The sequence below is a fragment of the Camelus dromedarius genome, chromosome 2, assembly GCF_036321535.1.
Source record: "Camelus dromedarius isolate mCamDro1 chromosome 2, mCamDro1.pat, whole genome shotgun sequence".
In the NCBI taxonomy this organism is placed as follows: domain Eukaryota; kingdom Metazoa; phylum Chordata; class Mammalia; order Artiodactyla; family Camelidae; genus Camelus; species Camelus dromedarius.
In genome coordinates, this window is record NC_087437.1 from 3,769,024 (window position 1) to 3,786,444 (window position 17,421).

General features: G+C 38.0%; 1 protein-coding gene across 4 annotated transcripts in view; it reads right to left on the reverse strand.

The window, feature by feature from the left end:
- The window catches only part of ATP2C1 (ATPase secretory pathway Ca2+ transporting 1), a 123,869-nt gene that overhangs the window by 48,226 nt on the left and 58,222 nt on the right, over window positions 1-17,421 (reverse strand). For all 4 annotated transcript variants that reach the window (XR_004141048.2, XM_010979691.3, XM_031465624.2 and 1 more), the window contains 3 exons: window positions 16,472-16,507; window positions 13,217-13,278; window positions 12,617-12,725 (listed from right to left, as the gene is read on the reverse strand). Coding sequence is in view for 3 of the 4 variants with exons in the window: in XM_010979691.3 (XP_010977993.2) it covers window positions 12,617-12,725; window positions 13,217-13,278; window positions 16,472-16,507 (207 nt within the window). In the remaining variant the exon portion in view is untranslated. The remainder of the gene's footprint in view (window positions 1-12,616; window positions 12,726-13,216; window positions 13,279-16,471; window positions 16,508-17,421) is intronic.

Below are 17,421 nucleotides of genomic sequence, written 5' to 3' on the forward strand. Positions count from 1 at the left end.
GGCTGTTTCCAAGTATGGCCCAGAGAGCAGGTCCAAGGATGTTGACAGGTGTTGTGTATGCTGTGACAGATACCACTGACAGACACACACACACGGGGGAGGAGCACTGTGGCCCGGCGAGCTCAAGAAACACCATGTCAAGAGGTAAGCAGCCTGCCCTACTCAGTGCCTCTCAAAACCTTCAATGCACCAGTGTGACTCTGCTCAGCACGGGATGTCCACCAGCCCTCTACCACCTCACAGCTCGTTAGGAACTCACTGGCCTGCCTCAAATACGGAGGTGGGGAAGGTGAACCTAACAAACCGCACTTGCAAGCCCTCCAGGTAATTGTGACGCACACGCAAGTCTGAGAATCAGCAGTGTTTCCCCAACGTCCCTGATCCGTTTTACTCCAGAATCACTTGTTCAAGGATCACTAGGGAAACTAGAACCTAGTTCATGATTCCTCTCCTTTCACAGGTATGTGGGCTCACTCACCCCACCAGCATCTACTAACGACCTTAACTGTGCACCAGGCACTGGGTTAGATCCTATGAAGGAAACAAGCTGGGAAAATGAAGCAGCAGTTAAACGACTGTGCAGTCTCACTGCTAGTATAAAGCAGGCTGGAGTTCTGAACTGGGCCTCTTGACTGACAGTTCATACTATCTAAAAGGTATCCTAAATTTAAATCCTATTTTTAATTGTTTTGGCGGGGAAAGGAATGCATCTCATCTTTTTAGAATGGTTCATTTTCTTATAAGCATAAATGCCTTAAAAATCTCATGGAAAATAATTATTAAAAACTGAGTTCATGGATTTTCTCCCCATCTACATAATAAAACTATTATGAACTGATCAACACCATCAATTCATTCACTTAAAAAATATTTGTGAATGCTTATATTATGCCAAGTCCTGTACTCTACCACACACAGTGGGAGTCAGCAGTAAACAAAATAAACTTCCTGCCCTCAGCTATTATTCTAAAGGGAAAGTGATCTGAAAAAATAAACAGGAGTATATAATGTAACGCCTGACAGTGGGGGAAAACCCGAGTAAGAATGGAGAGTGACATTTTAGACAGAGAGAGAACACCTCTCAAGAGCTGATGACCCTTTGGCAGGGCCATGACTGATGTGATGGCCCCAAGGCTGGCCCATCATCAGGGTGAAAGGATTCCAGGCAAAGGGAGCAGAAAGACAAAGGCCATGGAGGCAGGAGCACACCTGGTGTGTTCCTGTGCTAGGCAGACGTATGACGTTGCAAATACAATCAAAAGTTTACAACATCAGATCATTAAGTTTACAAATGTTCAGAATAAAAATAAATTATATCATCCAACTCCAGAGAGACCAAAATATGTTAGCATTTTCTGGAAGTGTAGTACCATGCGAACATGATGGATTTTAGTACTAAAACAGGTTTATAAAAAATATTCCTTAAAACACAGATCACCAGTCCTTCAGTCTTTAAAAGGCCTCCCATTTATATAAATACGTGTGCAAGGACAAGCCAGGTAAATATGGGCTCGTTATTTCAACACAACTACAGATTAAAAAACACAAGGGCAATAGATTTTTTTTAAATTAAAAGAACATATTTATTTGACTTCCCAAATTACTCGTAAGACTGTATAATTTTTCACACTAACACATGTATTGCCAAAGTAAGGGGGAAAATTAGATACTAATACTGAAAACAGTAAGTTGACATTTTATTGCTCACTATCTGCTAGGCCCTGTGCTACATGCTTACACTAAGTCATCTACTAACAACTCCAGGGAGGCAAGTACTAGTACTATTATCCTTATTTTACAGACACATTGAAAGGCCAAGCAACTCACCCAACATCATACAGATAGTAAGCTACGGAGATGAAACCCAAACGTTGACAAATTAACTTCTATTTTTCTGAATTACAGAATTCAACAAAAAGTTTATTTGATTTAGCAAGCTCCTTTTTAAAGCCTGTTACAAAAATCAGAAATTTGTAATTGTAATTGTAATTTTCTGAGCTCTTAATTAGAAAAAATTGTAATTTTCTGAGCTCTTAATTAGAAAAAAAGACCTGCTAACATTTAAAAGCAAACAAAAACTTGTACATGTCTACAGAACTCCTATCTGTGAGAAAGGTGAAATTTATGTTTTCCCATTAAAGACTTTTTACTTTAAACGAAAATCTTTAACATGGATAAATACTAACATTAGGTGGTTGTCTACAGGAACAAGGAATATAAAAATATCTGACTTTTTAAAAAGGGGAAAAGCACGGCTTTATGGCTCTGTCAGCAACCTAGTTCTTCAGTGTCAGCCTTAGCAGCACAATAATCACTTAAGAGAGTGAGAATTTTTGTTCAAATCAGGTTTTACTACAGAAGAGAGGTACATAATTTTTTGCACAATAGCAATCAGTCCTGTCTTAGTATATAAACTAATGTGGAAGAAAACGGGGTGTTTGGGACCTTTTTTTTCCTATATAAGTATAAATTTGTAAAACAATTAAGAATATATCATCAATGAAATCTGTCTAAATTATACAATGTAGCATAGATCTCAACTGTTGAACAAGAATATTCTCTTAAGTTTCTGGTTTCTCTTAATGATGACTGCAAGTTTTTGCAATTTTGAGAGAGAAGAGAAGTCATTATTAAGGATGGTATTTAATAAAACAGGCAAGCCTAATTTATTACAGTTTAACAAAATCACAGTATAATTCATCTGACACGATATTAGAGTCATTTATTCACCACATCTATGGGAGAGAGAAAGGCAGGATAAAATGAAGTCATAGAATCAGCCAGCTCCATGCCTTTCTGCCAAGTTTAAACATAAAACCTTCAGAAGAGCTGTTAATAGGGAAACTGACTATGGTTCACTTTCTCATTCTTCCTCAGGTACCATGATAGAGGCGTAAGACACAACACAGTTCAAAATGCAAAATATAAATAGGAATCAAAATGTATACATAATCCACAATCTGAATATTCAACACCTACAGAATTAAAACGGTTGAAAAAATTCACAGGATTTTTCCTATAAATATCAGGCAGAAAGAAGGTAAGTGCCAAAGTCACAAAGGTTTCCTGAAAACAAAAAGTGACTGCTTAAAAAAATTACAGTTAATAGGATACAATTGGTAGCTACAAACGAGTCCTTAAAACTAAAGAACGTCTTGGCATACTGTATGCTGCTAGATTAATCGCCTCTAGTCTAGAATTATAAGCAAATCAGAACTAGATTTCTTTTCCCAGAAATGAATCTTTCAAAATATTCATCTTCAGCTGCCTGATCATAACAAAATTTCTTTCTTCTACTCTCAAAAACTAAGATTCCTCTTACTATTATTCAAATGAAGGGAAATGTAATTAAAAATTCTTCAAGAGCTCCAGCTTATTAACAATCAAAGCCCAACCAACCAAGTGTTATAAATTACTGACAAGACTACATAAACTGAATTCTATCCCATGGTAAATGCTTGTATACTTTCTGACTTAAGAGTACAGATTCAACTTGATGACGATGCCAATAATTTAAAGGCCAGTATTCAGTTAACAATGATTTCTAGGATATTTCACTAACATTACTAAAAGGAACCAAATTTCAAAAGGGGATCTAGTTTTCCAACAGTCCTTTCCTACCAACTCAAGATGAGAATCGTAAAAACAAATTAGGTCTTACTTCTAACTCGCCCATATTGTCCTTTTAAATTCTACTGACTTAATGAGAGGGGAAAAAGTTCTTCTCTTCAGTATGTTAAAATGAATAGCTTTCCTCAGCTCACAATGCTTTTCAACTATAAAAGTCAGACAATAAAACACTAAGCAGACCCCAAGCTTACACAGTCTAAGAGAACTAACACTCGTCACTCTACGTATGAGATGGTTTTCTCAGCTCTATGATAATGCTATTAAAGAAAAACACATCTCTTGCAAAGTCAAACACGAGTGATCACATCAGTGTCTCATGAATATGAATGTTTCTAAATGCCATGTACCGTACAACTTCTCTAACATTCTACTCAATTTCTTGACAGCTAATTTAAAATCTCTATTTCCAAAGGTGTCTGTAAACTGCTCTTTTTTACAAGTGTGTATATGTTTAATAATTGAGAAACCTTAAAGGCAACATTTCAGTGATAATTCACAATAAGAGAGGGAGCAACATATAATAAATTAACTTACCGAATTTACCTGCCAAAAAATACACGGACCTCAATATAAAACTCACAACTCAGGACTAGCATCTCAGAAAACAGTGGAGGAGGGCACTCAAACAGTTGGTCCCTCCACAAAGACAATCATAAGCTGGCAAAAGCTGACAGAATGAACTCTGGAATTAAAAACGTAAAGCAGCTAGGGAAGTGCTTAATGAAGGAAAGGTGGCTAAATTTCAGTAAGGAAGCACTGTGGCATTTTTATTTGCCGTCTGCTCTTCCCCGCCCCTATTCCCCAGAGAAGCAGCGACAGCTGTGGGGATGGAAGCCCACGTTCCTGGTGCAGCTTACTGGCAGTCAGGAGGCTAATACGGACCCTGTTCTTAATACTGTAGCTGTGTGTTTTGACCTGTCTGGCAGGTCCCTAAAGGACTGGTGCAGAGGCTGACCTTTGTTTCACAACCTGATCCCAGCTAGAGTGGCTTTCCAGGCATCTGCCAAGAGACTAAAGACATATATTAGCAGGCAAAGGAAAGAGGACAGGGCAAGCAGCAGACACAGCCAAAAAGCTGAAAAGGCAGAGAATGAGGTAGAAATTTCTTGAGGGCATAAAGGCTCAGATGGGCCACAACGTACACCAGGGGAGGCAGAGTGTAAAATGCATGCCCAGAACCAGACACATGCTTAGAAAAGAACTGAGAGGGCCCTAGGCTTGCAGATCAGTGGGTGTGGCACCAGCAGATGGTGCAGGCAGAGTTGTAGGCAGCCTCGCTCAGTGTTGAAGAAGAGCCCCAGATCACAGACAAGCTGAAAAGACCAGAAGAGTGTCTTTTTTCTTTCTTTCTTTTTGGCTCAAGATGAGTAAGACTGACTCTGTGGCTAATGGAACAGAAAAACTCCAATGACAACAAGAAATACAGTCTTTGTAAAAATAATACCCTGAGGAAGGTGACAGTGGACTTACTAGAAAGACTTCAAGTCAACTATCTTAAATATGCTCAATAAACTAAACGAGAACATGAAGAACTAAAGATCATGAAAGCAAATAATGAATAAAAAGAGAATATCAATACAGAGAAAGAAATTATAAAAAGTAAATAGAAATTTTGATACTGAAAAGTACAATAATGGAAATTAAAAGTTCACTAAAGGGATTCAAAAGCAGCTATGAACAAGGCGGGAGAAAACCTAAAGACAGGACAACTGAAATTAACCAGTCTGAAGGGTAGAGGGAAAAAGAAAATAAGCAAAGCCTAAGGTACCCATGCAACACCATCAAGCATAGCAACATAAGCATTATGGGAGCCCCCCCAAAAGCCTAGAAATGAGCAGAAAGAATATTTGAGGAAATAATGGATGAAAACATTCCAAGTCTAATGAAAGACATGAATCTATACATCAAAGGAGGTCATTACACTCCAACTAGAATAAACTCATATACACCTACACTGAAAGACATTATAATCAAACTGCTAAAAGACAAAGACAATCTTGAAAACAGCAAAAACAAAGCAACTCATCACGTACAATGGATTCTCATTAAGATAAGCACCCATTTCTTATCAGAAACCATGCATGCTAGGACCAGTAGAATGACATATTTGAAGTGCTGGGGGGAAAAGGCAAAGAGAATTCTATATCCAGCAAAACTATCTTTTGGAAAAAATGAAGGAGAAATTAAGTCAATCTCATTTAAACAAAAGCTAAGAGAATTCATCACCAGTAGAAATGTCCCATAAGAAATACTGAGAGAGTCCTTCCATCTGAAGTGAAAGGAGAGTAGAAAGTAACTCAAAGCCATATGAAGAAATAAGGAATTTAAGTAAAAAAACAAAACAAAAAAAAAAAAACACAAAACAAAACAATCAGCCCAATTAAAAAAAAACAAAAAAAACAAAAAAGGACAGAAGATCCTAATAGGACCTTCTTAAAAAAAATTTTTCCTAAAGAAAATATACTGATGGCCAATAGGAACATGAAAAAATTAACATCACTAATCGTTAGGGAAAGGCAAATCAAAACCTCAATGAGATACCACCTTACACCTGTAAGAATAGCTATTATCAAAAAGACAATCAATAACAAGCATTGGCAAGCATGTGAGGAAAAGGGAACCCCAGTTTGGTGGGCATGTAAACTGGTGCAGGCACTATGGAAAACTGTATGAAGGTTCCTCAAGAAATTAACAGAATTAACATATGACCCTGCTATTCCATTTCTGGTTATTTATCCAAAGAATACAAAAACACAAGTATGAAAAGATATATGCACCCATATGTGTTCACTGAATCATCATTCACAAAGCCAAGATATGGAGACAACTTAAGTGTCCAATGATGGATAAATAAAGATGATGTGTTACACACACACACACACACACACACACACACAATGGAACAGCACTCAGCCATAAAAAAGATTGAAATTGTGCTATTTGTGACAATACGGATGGTCTTTGAGAGTATTAAGTGAAATAGATCAGAAAAAGACAAATAGCATATGATTTCATTCATATGTGGAGTAAAAGAAAAAACAAAGCAAAGAACTCCTAGATACAGAGAACAGACAGGTGGTTATCAGAGAGAATGGGGGTTTAGGGATGGGTGAAAAGGGTCAACTGTATGGTGACAGATGGTAACCAGAATTCAGTGATGATCATTTTGCAGTGTATACAGATGTCAAATTCTAATGATGCAAACCTGAAACATATAATATCATCTACCAATTTTACTTCAATTAAAAAAATAATCAATGAAAGTATTCCCTGAAATTCAATTAGATGTCTGGAATTTACAACAAAGAATACTGTGTATGTAAGTAAGTTAATTAATTAATTTCCAATAAAAGTAACCATAGGTAAATATAAATGCCAGCATTACTGTTTTTTGTTTGTAACGTCTCTATTTTAAATTAAAAGAAAAATATAGAAAACACTTAACAAGTCTATGTTAATAGGCACACAATGTATATAAGATGTATTTTGTGACAACAACATGAAGGTGGTGAAAAAGTAAGTGCATAGGAGCAAAGTTTCTGTATGCTTTTGAAGGTGGCATCAATTCAAACCACATTGTTACAAATTTAGAATGTTTCCTCACCTGTAATCCCCATCATAAGCACTAAGAAAACAAGTGAAAAACATAGAAAAAAGGAAATGAGGAGTTAACCAAAGTATACTTAAAAATGCATCAAACACAAAAAAAGGGAGAGTGAAGGAATTCAGAAACATAACAAATATAACACATATAGAAAACAAATGGTAAAATGGCATTAAGAAAGTCTTTCTCTACCAGTAATTCTTTAAAGGTAAATGGATTCACACTTGTGGAGGATAGTCATACAACAGAATATCGCTTGACATAAAAAGTAACAAGAGCTGATCCGCGCCACACCATGGATGAACCTTGAAAACCCTGTTAACTGAAAGAGACCAGACATACAAGACTACAGAGTATAACTGTATTTATATGAAATGTCCCGAAGAGGCACATGCACAGGACAGAACAAGCAGATTCGTGGCTGCCAGGCTCTGGGCAGGCAAGGAACAGAGTGAATGCTAGAAGGTAAGGGGCTTCTTTGGGGAGTGATGAGAACACTCTACAGTCAGACTGTGGTAATGGTTGCCCAACTCTGAAAACCACCGAATGGTACATTTTAAATGGGTAAACTGCTTGGAATGTGAATTACATCTCAATAAAGCTGTTTTCAAAAAAGACTTTTATATGTGGATGTACCAGTACTTCTGGCATACACTAAGAGCTAGTTAGGAATGCAGAATCTCAGCCCAACCTGACCTGCCAAAACAGAACCCAGGTGACTCCTATGCATATTAAAAGTTAGGACACACTGCCCTGGGGCAACTCTACGTGACACTAAGAAAACTAAGGCCTGAAAATAGTATGTGGCTTGCCTAATGGTCAATTCATTTCATAAGAAGACACATTTTATTCTTTGAATTACTCTGCAAGTTGGTGTCTCCCAGCAGAAAGGACACAAAACTATTTTCTACTTCCTAGCCTTAAAGCCTGGTACACTACTTTACACACAGTACTCAAATATTTACTAAATGGATAAGATGACTTCATAACACAGACTGATTTCCAAAGAGAGGGATTACATTTTGACTGAATTAGCTTCATTATCATTTAAAACATCACCACACGCCTATATGCAAGCAAATGTTTGAAAAAAATCTATTTTGAAAAAGTGCGGCAAACCAAATCAGACTCTGAGTTTTGTCAGATGATCAAGTTTTTAACTGAGTAAATGGAAAATATATTTTGTAGCTCAGGAAGTCAGAATGCTCCGACACAGAAAAGACACCTCCACCACAGAGTTACCCAACACCGAGGAAGCTGCCTGTTGATGGTGACTAACAAGAGCGTGCAAGGAAGTGTGTCTTACAAAAAGGGAAATAATGGCTACATGAGCATCCCTCAGAGACGACCTCTGACTCCTTCAGTTGGTAGGCAGCCAAAGTAGATCTGAGCCTGTTCAGTCACACTCACTATCTTCGGTTTGTACTTGCCCTGGGAACTAAGGACAGGAAGGAATAACCCTAAAGACACAAAAACTACTCACTGAGCCAAACTACTATCCTGTAACAAGTACATGGATTCCTGAAGTAAAAAGGGTTAGCTTGGCCCCAGTAAGACCTTGACTCCTAGTAGAAACAATCTTGTTGCCCAGATTTAAAAGGTCTGATAATCTAGTATCCTAAAAATGGCTTCCTGGTTCTCAACCACATCAGTGGTTGTTCTCTAAAAGAAATGTGATACATTTAGAAAATCATCAAATCAAAAGTTGGACTTGGAAAGAAAAAAACAGATGGCAATTGTACCCTGGTACAGATCTTGAAGACAATTTTAGAGAATGGCATGGGTTAACACTAAGCACATGAGCCACACAAAAAAAAGTGTCAACAGAACTAATTCAGAACTCCAAATGACAGAAAATCTTGCTACATTTCAGGCAATGCTTAGGGCTTAGGTAGAAAATTCTAGCTGAAAGAGGTAAAAGATTTTCAACAGAAAAAAGTAATCCTCTTTTCCTGACTCTTTCATTGTTTTCTCTTACAAAGAAATCTTTGTTCAAATGTTGATATAGACTTTACCTGGAACTTTCTGGAAAATATGTTTCCAAAAAGGCAAAATGCACTATTATGCAAGTATACACAGCCTGTAAGACTGCTTCATCTGAAGCTGTTGTCCAAGCAATCCACTGGCTACCACCAATTAATTGGCAAGTGCCTCTTCCCAAATACTATTAAAAACTAAAATAAAAACTTTTAGGAAAAAACTGGAAAGCATGCCCACAGCTTAATTCCTCTAAGTTTTACTGTCCCGGCTCCACCAGTAATTCTAAGGTTCCTAATCTAGTATGGTTATTGTCAATACATACTGGTTCATTCCTTGGCTATGGAAAACTGACTCAGGCAAGAAAACAAAACACAGAATTCCTTAAGTTATCAACATTGATCTTCTTTAAAAGGTCTTTTACAAATAACAGTCTCAGCCTGCTATGGACTGAATTGTGTCTCCCTAAAATTCATGCTGAAGCCCTGATCTCCAATGTGACATGTTGATAATTCGAGATGGGGCCTCAGGAGGTAATTAGGGATAGATAAGGTTGGGGGGGGAGGGCTCTCTTAAGGGATTAGTGCCTTTCTAAGAGGAAGAACGAGGGATCACTCTCTACTATGTGAAGATGTAGCAAGAAGCCTGCAAGCCACGAAGACAGTACTAACTAAAACCTGAATTCTGCCGGACTTTGACTGTGGACTTCCCAGCCCCTAAAATCGTAAGAAATAAATGTCTGTTGTTTAAGCCGCCCATTCTGTGGTGTTTTATTATAGCAGCCTGAATTGACTTAAGGTATTTCTGACAGTGAGAAAATACCAGATAAAAGTTGTGTAGCAGTCAGGTCACTGATCATGCTGACAAGGCGCCACTAAAGGCCCAGGCAAGATTTACAGCCAAAATCTGAGCCACTGAAATTATTATGGAAACCCTAGGGTTGCAACATGACAGTGCTAAAGTGGCAACCCTGGCCTTGGGCCAAGTCCACAGGATGAGAACTATTCTGCAGAAGCCGTGCTGTATCTGTGAGGAATTAGTAATAGGCTAACTGAGGCGTTTTCTGTTTCGTCTATACCCGAATGAAGAGTCTGTTTCATGCAGGAACACCAAATGACCAGCCAGTCTTGCACCATCATTCACCACAGCCAAATTCAGCAGACAACACTCCGTCAACTGAATTCCAAAAGCTAATTAACCTCTGTGTCAAGAAAAATTGATCTTATCAGCTTTATTATGCCTTCAGTCAGTACATTTAAATCTAGAAGCAGCATGAAAGGCTCAAATCTTTTAGGAAAGTTGCCTCAATCTACTGTCAAAGTTGCTGCAAAAACCTGCTTGTGGTACAAGGTAGCAGGTGGAACAAGTAGGGCAGAAAAGTGATAGAGAAAAATCAAAGATGTTCAACTTTGTAAGTAAAATGGATTCACAAGAACAAGATCCACCTAAGCACAGCACTGTCAAACTGAACATGCTGATGAAGTGTCTGAACAGTTAACAAGTAGTGCGAAACAATAACAACTAAGAAATCACTTCATGAAGCAAATGCTTCTAATTTTTATAGCATCAAGCTTTAAAAGGTCAAAAAAATCCCTCTTACTGAACTCACAGCAAGTCTTCAATATACATGTGCTAAATGGACAGAACATGCACTAATCCATACTCTCACAAGGTATTTTCCTACCTGCATGTGAACTGAGGTAATTAATTCTCAGATCAGTTAACTCTTGTTTAAATGAAAACCCCCAAATACTCTACCAAGCTAAATGGTGTTTTGAAGTTTCCATGTCATCAAACTGCTCAAGTTGTTCAAACAGTGGGAAACATCCTCTTCTATCCCACTGACAAGGTCTGCTTCTGAATGAGAAGTGAAGCACTCCAGAATAAATGATGACAAAAACTTCATGAACTCAAACTTGGTTTCTTTGGGGGAGGGGAAGATGATGTGTATCAGGTGACAGGCCTGCCTCATCTCTAGGGAAGAAGAATCCCAAGGGCTTGTTGTAAACTAAATATTCAGGACAGGAAGAAGGGAGAAGAAATGAGTAAAAAAGATGTAAAAAGAACTTCTAAGGCGATAAAGAAGGTAATAAAGTAAAATTAGTAACATTCCCAGTACCTGCTGTATTATCAATTATTTCTATTCAACGATTAAAGCAATCTGATAACTTTCTAAGGATAAATTTTAAGTACTTGGAAGAAAAGCCTTTATTTAAGATTAAATGAAGTTTGTTCTTATTATAATTCAAAATGTTTTCCAGGCTTTCCATAACCTCACCATGAGAACACTCAGGTTTGGGACGCACAAACTGCTCACAGACTAGAAGGTCCACAAGTGTTAGTGACAGCCTATCAATTCCCACAGGAGGTGACCAGCCTGCTAATGCGCTGGGAGGGCTTCTTACACTGGGTGCCTAACTCTGTCTTCCATCCCTTCGATGTATTCTGTGCATTGTGGCAAGATTACAGGTCACATCACTTGCTAGCTGCACGTGAACTTCAAGGCTAAATTCTAATCAACAAAGTCTGAAGTGGAGCTTCATATGCAAGGCCCCCCGATTCTGGGTCCACCACACTTGCTACCTTTAACACACCCGAGCTCAGCACAGCACACGAGAGCACTGACAGTGATCTAGGTGCGGCTGTTGCTCTGTCTCCGTCCAGGACTGCCCTTCGACTGTCCCCACCAAGCAATGTTGTCTGAGACATTCTCTGACTCCCTCAAGTAATCACGCCCTTCTCCGAATTTTCATACTCCACCCTTTGTATTTGCGGTGAGTGATCTCTGTCCACCAACAGCCCATTCCCTGAGGGCAAGAACTCTGCCACATCATCTCTGCGTCTCCCACAAAGCCTAACACTCATCTCCATAAATATCTGCTCATTCACTAAACCAACACCTCAAAAGACTTCATGGGAAAGACAAATATATTTTAAGGTTAAAAAAAAACATGTTTATGTATGTCACTTTTTAAACTAGAAAACCAAATGTTCAAATTAACTATATGTTAATCCGTAGAACAATTAATGCCCGTCCTATAATCTACATCCAAGTTCTTTCACTTCTGACAAACATCACCAAAAGCTATGGTCTGAATGTCTATGCCACTCCAAATCCACGTGCTGAGATCCTTACCCCCAAGGGGATGGTATTAGCAGTTGGACCTTTCAGGAGCGCTCAGGTCATGACGGGGGAGCCCTCATGAATGGTGAGTGTTCTCATAAAACAGCCCCACGGGGTCCTCCAGCCCTCTACCACATGAGGGTGCAGAGAGAAGACACCAGCTGTGAACCTGGAAGAGGGTTCCCACCAGGATGTGACCCTGTGGGTGCCCTGGACATCCCAGCCTCCAGGACGGTGACAAATGCATTTCTGTGTTATTCTGTTACAGCGGCCAAACTCACCTCAAACAGACGTAAGTCAGCAGGAACTCTGTCCCCAACAGAAAGGCAAACTGTATCACCTGGAACCAAGTCTCGCGCAAGGGTGTGTTCCAATTTTCCTTCACGCACACTATAACGTGAAACAAACAACCACAGCTGAAAAAAGAAAGTCGTGCCACTTATTTTAAAAAATTCCTTCCAGTGGGCTTGCCTGAGGGAAAATATACTGTATTATCACTACTTATAGGGAGATAAGTTAAATACAAAAAAACAAGAAAAGATTTATATTTATGCTCCTGGTGATTAAGATGCTCAAATGATTAAAAAAAAAAGGCACTGGGAAAATGTTCAAATGTAAAATGTGAAAACTATAAAAGCCTTCTGAATCACAGTTGCACACAAGAAGTCTGTTGAATAAATCCACATCTCAAGAATCTCAAAATTAGAACTAATGTTAAAGTGTTAACAGTACAGCTTGCTACACTGAATACAGCGTGAATTTTTCACATCAAATTAACAGTTTATGTTGAGACAAATCTGGGGCCACAATGTACATTGTACTAGTCACATCCAATTTCTACTTTCAAGAGCAGAAATCCGCATCAAAAACAAAGATCATACCAATGGCATTCTGGTGGCATAAGTTTACTCAGTTCTTCAAGAGATTTTTCTGAACGGTACTCCTATTAAAAAGAAAAGAATATTAAGAAAAACATTTATAAAGAAACACAAGTATGTCCATTAAGAACATTTGCCATGTTGCCATGTTAGACTTAATTAAAAATTGACCTCAATCATTATTTTAAAATTTCCCCCGATTTTTATCTTTTCCTTTACTTGCACTTATATTCCTACATATAAAAGCTTGTCCCTTCTTAAATAATATTAAATTATAGTCACCAATTTTAATAATTAAGTATTCCCAATTTTATACTTTAACATTCAACGTGCAAGCCTATGGTCAAGTTATTTACAAGAAAATGAAGAAAAGTGATTAGTATGTCCAAAGAGTATGTAATTTTCAGTCATTAAAAGTTAAGACTATTGAGCCTCATAACTAAGACAGTTTTACTTTTAGTGTTTAACGACCAAAGAAGTCAAAGACAATTAACTGCAAACATTTGCTCTGAGGATTTGAGCCCCTGGTAACTGTACAGGTTTAAGGACTAAGTTTTCCGGGAAAGAACATGCAATCAACAAGGAGTGAGGTATCAAGGCCCAACTTTACAGACACCTTCCCCAGGACTCTGAATTACCCAAAGGGGGAGAGGCTCAGGAGCCCTGACTCTGACGCTCCAGCCTTCCTCCATCTATACAATCATGGCTGAGGGCCAGAGACACCCTCCGCCTCACTGTACTATTTGGTCCACATGTTCGTGGTAGTCTTGCTGCACTCAACATCACTGCTACTTCTGTCTCATGTCTGCACTAAGCAACCCATCTTTGGATCTAAGGTTAAAGGGGAGAAGGATCAGGGAGAGCAGTGGGAGTGAAAGTCGCGGAGTGTCTTGAAATGACCGCAGTGCTAGTACTAACCAAAATTTCACACCCACCACAAACTTTTTCAATAGAAAATGCAAAGCTGTATAAGAATAACTTAGAACTAAATCAGTCTTTACTTAGGCAAGAGGAACAAATGTGAGAATAATGTAAATCTGTAAATATAAAAATCACAAGACCTCCAGTGCAATACACAGCCAAGGAATATGGTCAATAATATTGTAATAACTTTGTATGGGGATGGGTGGTCACTAGACTTATCACAGTGACCATTTCCTAACTCATGCTAGGATCAAATCACTGTGTAGTGTGCCCAGAACTAACAACAGTGTATGCCAAGTATATTTCAATTTAAAAAAAAAATTATAAGACACCCCTCCCCCAACCACACCAAGTGTATTAAGGAATTTGGAAGTTTTCCCCCCAAATTCTGTAAAAAGCTAGGAAACACTCACCAATCCTAGATCCTAGTACTAAATGACAGTATCTGCCCAAACTGAAGAGGGAGAGGAAGGCTGAACCTCCCTCTTCAGACTTCTTAGCCCTTACTCCCTATAACTACAAAGATACCTCTACATCAAAATGATCCTTCAATACACCATCAAAAACTTCACAGCCATCTCAAATAAACACCTAAAAGTTAAATCTTAAATTCATTGTAAGGTGGCATCAATATGTGACTAAATAGAACAATTAGCTATTTTTAAGGCTGCAAGGGTGTACAATGGGATGAGGCATGGAGCTCAGGAAGAGGGGGAAAGACAGACGTAAATCGTAAAAGAATATGAAAAGCACTCTCCGCCTAAAACACAGGTAAAAACACAAATATAAATAATGATGAAGAATTAAGACTTTCTGATAGATTTTTGAGAGAGTTTTTTGACCAGTCATTATGGTATGTTCAACTGACAGCAAATAGGATCCTTTTAGAGAGTGTTTTTAATTGCTGTTTATAGAATATTTTGTTGGTTTCATAAACGTATCTGGGGAAAAGGCTCACATCTGCATAAGAAGCCAGACCTACCAATCTGAAACTGGGCATTTCATAAATGTTTTGATTCTTAAGTTTTCCTTCAAATGAACCTATTATAAAGATATGTGCCAGATGGTTTCAGTCACTGCATTTAAGGTATATTATACAACACACTGTCTTTGGGAAAATTCCACTGAGTATGTTAAAATAGCAACTTTGTATAATTTTTTGAGGGTAGGGCTATTTACCAAAAGAACAAGCTACTAAGGTCTATACACAGGGACAATACTGGAGGGACCCTGAAGAAAGCCACTGCATACATCTGTAGCATCATTAAAGATGTGAGAGGCTCCAGTTACTGGTCCAGTGGGCTGTACCACCCACATGACCAAATGAACAGCTATGTTGAATGATGCCCGCCTGGAATGACTTCTGCTAAACTCACCCCTCCACCAGCCCTAAGGCAACTTCTATCTGCTCTAAACAAGAGGGTTCCCTAGAAACAGGATCCCTGATGGTATACTAATGGAACTCACAAACTTGCTGCAGATAATCTGATTCTAACTGGGTTACTATAAAACAAGTATCTTACTAAGTTAGAGATTACTATAGGAGGCCTGGATAATGACAGGAAACACCCAAGGAATACATCATAGAAAATAACCATGGTCACATCAAATATAGTCTTAAGATTCAAAACAACATGAACTCCAGGATCATATGACATATTACATTTTCCTCATAAACTAGAATAATGCTTCTAGTCTTTTTTGTTTTTAGAACAATCTTTCTAGTCTTATTAATCATGTTTTAAAACTTTTAGCTAATAAAATGGGACCAGCCAACATTTCCCTAACATCTGCATAAGTTATCATATATTTAAACATGACACAAAGCCTATGTTTTTATTTATGCCTATACTTGTCAACAGAATCCACATATTATCTCTACATTATTCACATTAATTTTAATGTATTTTCATATATGTTATTTACTGTTTCAACGTCTATGCAGAATAGGGAGTTTGATCCAGATCATAACACCCCTTCCCTGGAGGAGTGAGGCATTTGAACCCTGGCCCAATTTTTTAACTGGAAAAAATTTAAAAACCTATTGCTGGATTTTATTTCTATCACTGTACTTTTTGTGTTCATCTGCTTCAGCTATCTTTAACACCATCAAATAAAAAGCTAGATTTCCTTCATGCCACTACCCAAACCAAAGTCAAGGTAGTCCCACAAACTTCCCTGGAGAGTTGTTATTTCTGAAATTATTTCAAAAACAAAGAATAAATTGTTCTGACCACTATAACCATCCTCCCAAACATTTCAACATAAGCCACCTTAATTTTTTAAGCAATGAACTAAAATATCACTTTTATGTTGGCAAAATAGGCTACTTACCTGAACAAAGGCAACCGTGACGACGATGAGTATTGCCTAAACAGGACAGAGAAACCACCTTTTAAATCAGACACTGCAGCCTCTGAAACAACTACTAACCACGTTATTTCTCTCTTCAGCCCCAAGACACCAGACACTCAGCACCAAGATCGGCTGGAGAAGGAATCACAACACTGCCTCGCAGCACGTGGGGGAGACATCGACCGCGGAGGCGCCTGCCTCCCTGAGAACAGCTCCTCAAGTGTTCTGATCTCAGGGCCTCTTTACGTGCAAACTGAGGACCAGCTTTTGCTTATGTGGGTTATAGTCACTGATATTTACCATACAAAGTACTTTCTCAATTGTTCAATTTAACTTCTACTTATTAATTCATCTAAATAAATAATAAGCCCATTAGATGTAGCGCATACGTTTTTTAGGAAAAATTTTTTCCCATGCAAAAAAATTTTGAGAATAGTGGCAGGGTTTTCATTTTTCCATCTTTAATGTCTGCTTTAATAAAAAGCTGGATTCTCATATCTGCTTCTGCATTCACATCTACTGCAATATGTTGATTAGGCTAAAGTATACAAAGAACACTCAGCCTCATACAGATATTACTGGAAAAGGGAAGAGTATTTTAAAAAGCCTTTTCAGATGACTGTGGATATCATTCACAGCTTCTACACCAAAATTAGACAACTGTTAGCTACTTTAAAAGTAATTCACAATGTAGAATCTAAAACTATATCAATGAACTTTTCATAATCCATTATATCAAAATTTATTGATCTCTTCTGCATTTTGAATGGATCTTTTATCACTGAATACTTTGTATCATCATGCACTCTGGTTATTCAGAAAAGACTGCTTCACTTGGTTATTCGAATCTTTCAAATGTTGATACATTTCCTGATAATTAAAAAAAACAGATTCACTGAAATCACTGCTGATCTCATTAGAATAAAGTC